The sequence below is a fragment of the Fukomys damarensis genome, unplaced genomic scaffold (assembly GCF_012274545.1).
Source record: "Fukomys damarensis isolate Sample0158 unplaced genomic scaffold, DMR_v1.0_HiC HiC_scaffold_17, whole genome shotgun sequence".
NCBI classification, from domain to species: Eukaryota; Metazoa; Chordata; class Mammalia; order Rodentia; family Bathyergidae; genus Fukomys; species Fukomys damarensis.
The window spans coordinates 16,414,532-16,424,994 of NW_022900929.1; the positions used below are offsets into that span (position 1 = coordinate 16,414,532).

At 55.0% G+C, this 10,463-nt stretch overlaps 3 protein-coding genes across 7 annotated transcripts in view; 2 read left to right on the forward strand and 1 right to left on the reverse strand.

Moving 5' to 3' along the window:
* Nucleotide 1: 1 nt before the first annotated feature.
* Nucleotides 2–1,504, reverse strand: LOC117286556 (mitochondrial intermembrane space import and assembly protein 40-like; the record flags this gene model as incomplete). The annotated part of the gene is given in 3 exon segments (XM_033765257.1): nucleotides 2–289; nucleotides 291–402; nucleotides 1,476–1,504. Coding segments are annotated over 3 exon segments (429 nt in total), but the record flags the coding sequence as incomplete, so codon positions are not given.
* LOC104852260 (mucin-3B) lies at nucleotides 852–4,999 on the forward strand (the record flags this gene model as incomplete). Its single annotated transcript, XM_033765258.1, has 2 exons — nucleotides 852–1,629; nucleotides 3,240–4,999. Coding segments are annotated over exons 1-2 (1,821 nt in total), but the record flags the coding sequence as incomplete, so codon positions are not given.
* Muc3a (mucin 3A, cell surface associated) overlaps nucleotides 4,983–10,463 on the forward strand; it is a 7,878-nt gene continuing 2,397 nt past the window's right edge. For 2 of the 5 annotated variants that reach the window (XM_033764864.1, XM_033764865.1), the window contains exons 1-6: nucleotides 4,983–7,187; nucleotides 7,288–7,473; nucleotides 8,564–8,849; nucleotides 9,366–9,514; nucleotides 9,854–9,919; nucleotides 10,246–10,408. In XM_033764864.1, the coding sequence (XP_033620755.1) occupies nucleotides 5,015–7,187; nucleotides 7,288–7,473; nucleotides 8,564–8,849; nucleotides 9,366–9,514; nucleotides 9,854–9,919; nucleotides 10,246–10,408 (3,023 nt within the window). In that variant the 5' untranslated portion in view covers nucleotides 4,983–5,014. Of the gene's footprint in view, nucleotides 7,188–7,287; nucleotides 7,474–8,563; nucleotides 8,850–9,365; nucleotides 9,515–9,853; nucleotides 9,920–10,245; nucleotides 10,409–10,463 lie in introns of those variants that run through there. The other 3 variants (XM_033764867.1, XM_033764866.1, XM_033764868.1) reach the window with 3 other exon arrangements.

The following is a 10,463-nucleotide window of genomic DNA, read 5'->3' on the forward strand; positions in this document are numbered from 1 at the left end:
CCTCTTCCTCCTCCTCTTCCTCCTCCTCCTCCTCCTCCTCCTCCTCCTCATCTTCTTCTTCTTCTTCTTGGGGATACAGGTTGGGGTACTTCTGCATGCATTTCTGCATGGCCTGAAACTGGTCTACACAGTCCGACCCCTCGATGCCCTCTGTGCTGAAGTGGAAGCAGGAAAAGGCCAACTTGAACTGCTCTCCACAGGGGCCGCTGGCCATTCCCCACAGGCATGGGTAGTTCCAGTTAATGTCTCCATTTGGCAGTATCAGCCTGTGCTCCTCATATGGGGGGTTTGTTGGGGTCATCAGCCACCAGCTCTGCACTGCCAGGAGTCTCGTGGTCTTCTTTGGTCACATATTTTGTCTGGTCTTTCCCTTCCTGCTGGCAGTAGGACGTGGTGCTGTTGCTGCAACCAACGGGTGCCCATTTTATTTTATTTTTAGATAGGATCTCACTAAAGTTGTCAAAGATGGGACTCAAATTTGAAATCCTACTGTTTCAGTCTTCCAAGTACTGGGATTATAACCCCACAAGGCTGGGGGGGTCCTAGATTGCTGGATCCTAGAGCACACATTTAAAGTTTTAATAGATGGGCTGGAGTTGTAGTTCAGTGGTGGAGTGTCTGCATAGCATGTGTGAGGCCCTAGGTTCAAGCTCACCCACCTCAACCACTGAAACAAGAAATACAATTAAATAGATGCAATCTGGAGTACATAATGAGACACTGTCTCAAAAAATAAAAAAACAAAAATTAGATGCCATCAAATTGGCTTTTTGAAAAAAAATTGGCATTTGTTTTGTTTTGTTTTTGTACTGGGGATCAAACTTGGGACCTTGCGCTTGCGGGGCAGGCAGTGGAACCACTGAGCTAAATCCCTGGCCCCAAATTGGCTTTTTAAGCAACCCAGTCCACTTCCACTGGCCAGGTAGGAGCAGCTATTCTTCACCCCACTGCCAGCAATGCATGGATACAAATTCCCTTAGTAGTCACCAAGTTGCTCCAGAATAGTCAAAACTATGGGGTACCAGTGTTTTTGTGGCCATCTGTACTTCCTTCTCTGGGCCCTTGCTTCTCATTGAACTCTGTGACTCCCCGGGCTGTGTCTAGCTGTGGGGTTTCAGTGCCAGAGCCCTGCTGGTGGTGGGCTGGAGGGAGGATGGAGTGGGGACAGAGGGGACTCAAGGGAGTGAGTTTCCAGGGACTGGAACTAAGGGAGGCTGCAGGGTGGCTTGGTTCTGGAATCCTCTGAAGAGGCCTGGCAGGCTGGGTGAGTCTTCTATGGGGGGCAGGGGAAGAAAAGCAGCGTCCTTGGAAGGTACAGCTGGGAGGTGACACCTTCCTGCTTCTCCTTTTGTCCCCTCCCTTCGCACAGTGCAGGGGGAAGAGGGGGGAGGGCCCCGGCTAGGTGGGGCAAAGGTGAGCTGCTCCAGGCAGGCCCGGCAGATAGCTACATCCGTTGGATTGGGGCTGGGTGTTACTGAGCACGCCTCACTGCAGCTGCCGCCATTCCCCATCCTGCCCCGGCACCTGCTCTGACCCCAGCTCCGGGACTAGCCTTGTCCGCCGGGCCCATGCTGCTGCCCGGACTCCTCGGCCTCCTCTGGATGCTCAGGGCCCCCCTGGGGGCCACAGGTGAGGGGAGAAGATGGGAGGGGGCTCAGAGGCTTTCAGGGGGGTTGTACCAAGCTCTGGTTGCAGAGACCAGGGTGAGTGAGGGTGAAGGAAAAGGAAGCTGGGTGAGTTGCTGCTGCTTTTACCTAGGACTGAACCGGCCAGAATTTGCATCTATATCCCAGGGTGGGAATAAACTCTTCCTGGAACATTGTTCTTCCTCCCAGACTTCATTCTTTGCCCCTCTTCCTTGCTTCTCTCAGGTCCGGTGCCCTCTCCACACTGGATTCTTCCGTCCTCTGCTTTGGTCAGTGCCCCAGGTCTCCTGCCACCTCTGACGCTCTCTCTCCACCTTTTGAGTCCCCTCCCCAGCTCTGCCCCTCACTCGTGCCTTTGTCCTCACCAGGCCCCATTTCTGGGCACAGTTATTGTTGCCTGGAGATCCTAAAGTCTCTTTGCCTCACCCCAAGGGTGGCTCCTAGATACATGAGTGGGATGCGGCTCGTGCTGCCCTCAAGAGCTCTGATTCCTCATTTGGCACTGTCTCCTCTCTGTCCTGCAGTGACCACAGTCCTAGACCCAACTCCAACCTTGAGGCCTCAGATTCTCTTACTTACCCCGCTGCAGGGCACATCCTGGCTGAGAGTCCAGCCCCACTCTGTGCCCCATCCCCCCACCCCTCCCACCACAAGGCAGACCAGTGACACGGTGACATGCAGCTCTCAGGAAGAACGTACTGAGTCCAATCCCAGAGAACAGGAGCTCAGTGGGCAGGAGGTGGGGGTGTTTCCTGCAGCCCTTCACCCCGGTCTAGGAGACCTCTGGTCCTCAGTGTCACCTTCTGTGAAATGGGCCAGTACTGTCTAAAGACTGAGGGGCCCTATGCTCACAGGCTAAGCCAGTGCTTGAAAAGAACCCCTGTTTAAAATCTTTTGTGTATGTGTAATTAACATTCTCCATTATACCTGCCAGTTTCCAGAATCCATGCCCTGCCTGCTGAGGTCTCTCTTTCCGGGAATTTCCTTCTCTGCTCTGTTCCTGCGCGTCTGCTCCCGGAGGGCCTCCCTCCACATCGCTCAGTCTTTGCAGAGTCTCAGCTGCATCCTCTCTTCCCTTTGACTGTCCACTGTGACCTTTGTCTCCTGAGGCCCATGCCGGGTCCCAACCCCCAGCGCAGCCTTGCAAAGTTTTGGTTTTTTTTTCCACCAAGAAAGGAGATAAGAGAGCCTCCTGGATGGGAGAGAAGGGCAGAGGAGGATCAAACGGTGGGGGCAGAAAGCCAGTGGGGAGGAGGATTCCGGGAAGCAGGTGGAGGGGAGGATGCACCGGGAGGGGGAAGGAGGAGTCTTAGCAGGTGGAGGTGTTGCACACCGTCCTAGGTCTCCAGTCAGCTCTGCGAGGCTGGAGACCAGGGCAACCCAGCCCACTGCTCTCGGCAGTCTCCACCTGGGCTCCGGCGCCGGAAGCCCTCAGTTCCAAAAGGCCTCTAGCGCCTCTGGTGGTGGTGGTGGGGATAAGACCTGTCACATCCCGCCCTTTGTGTCTGGAAACCAGGGTTAGTGAATAGCCTGTGTGGTGTGATGGCGACCTGCAAATTTACCAGTGGGTTCCTCTGTTTTCCGCCAACACAGGAACCCTGTCGGTGGCCTCTAAACCTCCCTTCTCTGCTCTCAGCCATGCCACGAGCACCCAGGCAGCAACACAGCCGCCACCCAATTCCCCTGTTCCTCGCGACCGGGAAAATACACCCACGTCTCTCACCAAGGCCACTTCTGAAACACCTCTCAGTTCTCCGGTCCCTTCCGAAGCTTCAACAACCCCCAAATTTGTCATTAGGGTTGAAACCACTCCCCCTACCCTCTTGGTCTACACGCCCAACACTGAGTGTGTGAATCCTCCCAGGCTTGGAGTCACGTCCACCTACTCCACCACCACCTGTGTGCCCAGGACCCCTGTGCCCCACTCTGGCTCTTCCTACACTATGACTCTTGGGACAGACAAGCCAGTGACACCTACCACCAGCCCCGCTACCACCATGATCTCTCCTCCCACGGTGGAGGACCCACCCTCCACCTCAGGCCCACTCCCAGATACAACCCGCCACTCTTTAACCTCTACAACACGGGCCACAGAACGGACCACACTGCTCCCATCTAGCGTTCACAGGGTGTCTCCGATCCTGGGAACCACCTCTGTGTCTGCTGCTATCTCTTCTTTAACTCCTACAAAACCTGTCTCAGTCACTGCTAGCACACATACAGGACTCCTCTCTACTCCACTCACCCCTGGTACATTATCTACTATGGCTGTACCCACCGCAACGCCCACTATTACCAGGATATCCTCAGAAACTACATCTACAGGACCACCTGCAACCACAGCAGCAACAAGTCAGACGACAGTCACCACCCCCAGTGGCACATACACTGGACAACCCACACTTAGGCACACATCTGATTTTTCCACAGCATCTCTCAAGAGAGAAAGTATTTTCACTACACTGAATGCTTCTTCAAAAGCCACTAAAAATGCACTGTTTTCTGAGACATCCAGCACCTCTCCTGTATCAACAGCCAGCCCATCCACCTCTCACAGCACTCCCAGCTTCACGCACTCAAGCAGCCACCCCACCTACAGCACACCCACAACTGTCACCTCCTCACCCGCCACTAGCTTGGACACCACGGAGACATCCACATCCACAACCCAGTCTTCACTCCGCACACACCCACCCACCATCCCAACCACAAGTCTCCCCACGTCCTCCCTGGGCAGCACAGACAGCACCTCCAGCCACACGGCTCCCAGCACTGCACACACCCTCAGCCACACCAGCCTGTCCTCCTCCTCCATGCATAGCGCACAGACACCTCAACCTGACAGCACAGCTCTGACCCTGACCCCAGGCTTGACAACTACTCTCACAGGTGCTGGAAGCACGATTACCCTTGCTACCAGCGTTCCAGGTACACCTGACACATCAATTACAATGTCTGTATCTCCTTTATTGACCTCTGTCTCACAGACACCAAATTCTCCTGCACCCTCGGAGTTTCCGGCTGATGCTAGTGACTCCTCTCCTACTTTGTCCTCCCTTACTCAGACCCCATCATTACCCCTCAGCAGTCTCACACCGTCATCAGACGTCCCTGTTACAAATACCAGGTTGTCTACTCCTAAGACCTCTGTATCCACTCCCATTTTTCTGACCTCAGTCACTTCTTCAGGTGAGTCCAGCACAGAATGGTTCCCTCAGGGAAGCACGTCTACAAATGCCGTGATCACATCCATTGGTACTCTGATCCCCTCCACTCCGTCAGTTGTAATGTCCTCTCCTCCTCCTTCCATCAGCAGTGACCTAGTGCTCACATCTGCCAGTGCCACTGCCACCACACAGACAGAGGGTATGTCCCCAGACCCAACCTCCCTAGTCACACTCTCCCCCACCGCTGAGTCCACGCCAACACCCACTATCACCAGCACCCTCACAGCAACCACGGCTGCGGGGCCATCTACAAGCCCTGCAGCAACAACTGCAACAGGCCAGCCCACCCTCACCTCCTCTAGTGCCACATCCACCGCAGGATCTACCGTCACCCTCACCACTGCCATTCCCACAGCGGCTCTCAGGACAGAGCTCGCCACTACTGCTGACACTGCTTCCTCCGTCACCCACACAGAGGCACTGACTTCTGGGAGCGCCAACACCTCTCCTGCCATGACCAGCAGTGTGGCGATGTCACCCACCAGCAGTCCTCTGCCTTCCACATCTGTTTCACCAGCCTCCGCTGGTACCACACTCACCACCCCGGTATCTACCTTGGGGACCACATTGCCATCCTCTGATTCCAGGTCCACAGCTCCATCTGAGGTCACTTCCTCCAGCTCTCCCAGCGGAGCTGTCACACACGCCACGTCTGGCATCACCTCTCCTGTCACCCTGGCAGACACAACAATCACTGACACCTCTTCCACACCCACCTGGTCCTCTGTGCCCACCTCACAAACAGCTGAGACCGAAACCACAATGTCTGTGTCAACAGCTGCCCCATCCACCTCTCACAGCACTCCCAGCTTCACGCACTCAAGCAGCCACCCCACCTACAGCACACCCACAACTGTCACCTCCTCACCCGCCACTAGCTTGGACACCACGGAGACATCCACATCCACAACCCAGTCTTCACTCCGCACACACCCACCCACCATCCCAACCACAAGTCTCCCCACCTCCTCCCTGGGCAGCACAGACAGCACCTCCAGCCACACGGCTCCCAGCACTGCACACACCCTCAGCCACACCAGCCTGTCCTCCTCCTCCATGCATAGCGCACAGACACCTCAACCTGACAGCACAGCTCTGACCCTGACCCCAGGCTTGACAACTACTCTCACAGGCGCTGGAAGCACGATTACCCTTGCTACCAGCGTTCCAGGTACACCTGACACATCAATTACAATGTCTGTATCTCCTTTATTGACCTCTGTCTCACAGACACCAAATTCTCCTGCACCCTCGGAGTTTCCGGCTGATGCTAGTGACTCCTCTCCTACTTTGTCCTCCCTTACTCAGACCCCATCATTACCCCTCAGCAGTCTCACACCGTCATCAGACGTCCCTGTTACAAATACCAGGTTGTCTACTCCTAAGACCTCTGTATCCACTCCCATTTTTCTGACCTCAGTCACTTCTTCAGGTGAGTCCAGCACAGAATGGTTCCCTCAGGGAAGCACGTCTACAAATGCCGTGATCACATCCATTGGTACTCTGATCCCCTCCACTCCGTCAGTTGTAATGTCCTCTCCTCCTCCTTCCATCAGCAGTGACCTAGTGCTCACTACTAGTACCACCTCTGTCCCTACCTCCTCCCATGTTTCCAGCACGGACCATACAGGCTCTTCTTCCACCACAGCTTTTTCTCCTTTGTCTTCATCTACAACCACAAGGACATCTCCGGTCAGCTCCTCACCTGCCACAACTCTCACTGAAACCACCCCCTTTTCTTATATTTCCCTTCTTCCCACTACACCCTGTCCGGAAACCGTAACCATTACAATAGTCCCCACCTCTCCCATGCCTCCGTGTGTTGAAGTGGATCCCAACACCAAGGTACCATGGGCTCCCACCACCCCATTCTCAGTCTTTCCCTCTGCTATGGAAATGGTCACCATTCCTAGTTTGCCCAGTGAAAGAACCGTCCTTCCTACATCTACGGACGCCACTTCTCCCATGACTCCAGAAACTGAGCCTGCCCATGTCACAACGGGTGCTCCTAGCTCTCTCAGCGCTGAGACAGTACCCATGAACACGGCGCTGACTAGTGCCCAGACAACCAGTGAGAACTGGCTGAGCAGCAACTCTGTCAGCACCCCGAGTATGGCTGGCTCTGCCGTGAAACCGAGCAGCAACCTTCCAACGGTCGCAACTTCAAGCAAGTTGACACATCCTACCCCTCCCACCACCCGGAGTCCAGAGATGCCAGAGGCCACCACGCAGACTCCGACCACACTCACATCACCGAGAACAGTGTCAAGCACTACTCCGATGACCACAGTATCCAGACTGACCACCACCCCAGGTGGGACTACCTACGTCCCTTTCACTTCTTTTCCTGCCCTGCTGGATTCCTGTCACTACAATCAGGTTCGACTTGAATTCCCTTTCTTCTTGTTTCCCAGGCACCTGTGAAAATGGTGGCACCTGGGAACAAGGCCACTGCACATGCCTCCCGGATTTTCTGGGGAATCGCTGTGAGCACTGGAATAAGTGCCAGAACGGGGGAAAATTTGATGGCTTCAAGTGCATCTGCCCCAGCACCTTCTATGGCTCCTCCTGCGAGATTCCAGTGGAACAGATAGAAATAGGTGAGTTGCAGGGCCCTGTGCTCTGCATGTCCTCCTGAAGGTGCCTGCAGCTGCCTTCCAGGCACCCTCACACCATCCTTCTGGTCCCCCTATCCCTGGCTTCCTTCCATGCCCTCTACTGTCCCATGCCAGACCTCTTCTTCATCCTCACCTCCAGGACCAGGTGGTCCCTGGCTACAGACTCCGTCCTGGGCTTCCATCTGGTCCAGGCTGCTTGGAGCTGAATTCCAAATCTAACACAAGTCTGAAGTGGGTCTCCCTGGGCTAAAGTTCAGATGTCACCAATGCCTTGTTCTTTTTCAAAGGCTTTAGAGCCTTCCATTCCTTGTGACAAGGCCCCTGAAACTGCATCTCTCTATGCCTTTTCTCCATAGTTGTCTTCCTCTTGTAGGGGACAAGAGGTGCTGGGGAATTGAACCCAGGTCCTTGCACACTCTAGCCAAGTGCACTACCACTGAGCAACCCCCTACCCCAGTCACATCTTCTGATAGACTCCCTCTGTCCCTGTTAAGGACTCTTGTGACAACATCTGGCCCATTTGGATAGTATTTGTGAATTTTCCCTTATTTAAATTGCTGATTAGCAATCTAATTTTTTTGTTTGTTTCATTTTTTGAGACAGGGTCTCACTATGTAGTTGAAACTGACCTGGAACTCACTATGTAGCCCAGGCTGGTCTTGAACTCATAGCAACCCTCCTGCCTCAGCCTTCCGAGTGCTGGGATTACAGGCATGCACTACCATGCCCGGCTAGCAACCTAATTTTATGGGCATACTAATACAGATTAGCTATCAAATTTTATACTTCCATGTAACATAATACATTCGCAGTTCTTTCTGGGGATAAGGGCAGAGACATCCGAGGTGCTGTTATCCTATCTACCCCAGGGACAGATAAGGGAAGGGCCACAGGAAGACAGCCACACATCCTGACTTCTTTGCTTCACCTCCAGGCACCTCATCCCAGAGCTGCTGTTCAGCTGGTTCCCAGGCACTGTGGAGAGGGGACAGAGGGAGGAGTAGGTGGGGAGGGGAGGTGGTGGCAGATGGGGCAGATGGGAAGTGACCAAAGATGGGCATGCTGTGTACAGACACAGTGGAGGCTGAAGTGGGCATTGAGGTGTCTGTCGACCAGGAATTCTCTGCAGACCTCAAAGACAACACTTCCACGGCCTACAGAGAATTCAGCAACCTCTTCCAGAATCAGGTGAGGAGAGAGGGAGGGAACGTGAGGGTCTTCTTCTGGAGCTGGGCTTGGGTTCTTTGGTTCCCTCAGGCTCACTGCTCAGACATGAGCCCAGGATCCTTGGCATTTCAGATGAAGAAGATTTACAAAAATGTGGCAGGGTTCCAAGGCGTGGAGATCCTGTCTCTGAGGTAGGAGACCATCCTGAGGATGTGGAGGATTAAGCGATGGCTAGGGATGTGAAGAACAGCTGGAGAAGCCATCCTCTGCTTCTGGAACCATCAGATTTCTTGAAGACAGAGGTGGAGGGAGTATGTAAGGGGATAACTCAGGGAGGCTTTTTGTGTCTGGGGTCATTTCTCTGCAGGAGGGATGACAACTCTCCTGAACAGGCTGGAGGGAGACTGTGTGGGACATGTAGGGAGGCGGTGTTGGGACTGTTGATTTGGCCTCTCTCTGGTTGGCACTGGCTCTACTTGGGCTAGAGAGAGGGGTGGGACAGGCAGCCTAGGATGACACGGTTTGGTGATAGCTTCATACAACACAGGTAGAGCTTCCCTCACTCCTCATCCTAACTTGCCACGGTGAAAAGGATGTGGGTGGCATCCCAACTCATGACTGTGCCCTTGTGGTTGGTCCTGGAGGTGCCACGCACAGGACCCATGTGCCCCAGACCTGGCACTCTCTAAAGCCCCTGGTTCCCCTAGGAATGGCAGCATCGTGGTGGACTATTTGGTCCTGCTGAAGTTGCCCTTCAGCTCCCAGCTGGAGAGTGACTATGAAAAGGTGAAGACCGCCCTCAAGGAGGAGCTCCGGAATGTCAGCCAGAGCGGGGACAGCTGTCAGGATAACCAGAGTGAGCAGGGCTGGAGGGAGGTGTCTGGGTCCGAGTGGACCAGGGCCCCCTTAGAGCTCAGGGGCCAGCCCTGGGGTGCCTGTGGCAGGTTGGGAAGAGGGCACAGGGTGGGACTAGGGAGGATCTCACCAGACCTGGGTGACGGGGAAGAGACTCCTAAGCAGGTATGATGAGTGTTCCCACAATGGCTGAAGACACTTGATCATTCGGGGTGGGGGGAGGTGGAAGGCAACAGCTGTCTTCTCTCTGGACCCGCCACATCCGGGAACACCAGAGTACCCTCTTTGTCCCTCCCCATATCTTCTCCGGTCCCCTCCATCAGTGCCTGTGTCCCCACAGCCCTGTGTTTCAAGCCTGACTCCATCAAGGTGAACAACACCATCAGGACAGAACTGAACCTGGAAGGTGAGGGTGGGGAGGTGGCCATGAGCCCTCCCACCAGAGACAGATGCCCTTTGCAGTTCTCTGGGGAGAAGAGGGAAAGCTTTTAGGGAGGCAAGTGATGTGGCCTAGGGCTGGCCTTCCTGGCTCTTGTTAGCCCCCCATGTGGGCACCAGCAGGCCAGGTGAGAGGGCAGAGGTGCAGGGGACCTTCTCCCATCTGATCCCAGGGTCAGCCCCACGGTACCACCCCTGGAAAGGTCTTACAACGCTTTTGGGGTCACTAGAACCACACCCCCGAGTGGGATGAAGGAGGTACCTTTCTTGACAACTCCTTCTCCAACCCCCCAGCCATCTGCCACAAAGCAGCCGCCAAGGGCTACGAGGAATTCTACTTCCCCTTGGTGAAGGAGAACCGGCTTCGCTGCGTCACCAACTGCTCCTCAGATGTGGACGGTTCCCTCGACTGCAACCAGGGCCAGTGCTTTCTGGGGAAGAGTGGGCCGGCTTGCCGGTGAGGTTCCACCCACACGCGGGAAGCCCCGCCAAGCCCCCCCCCCCCCCCCCCA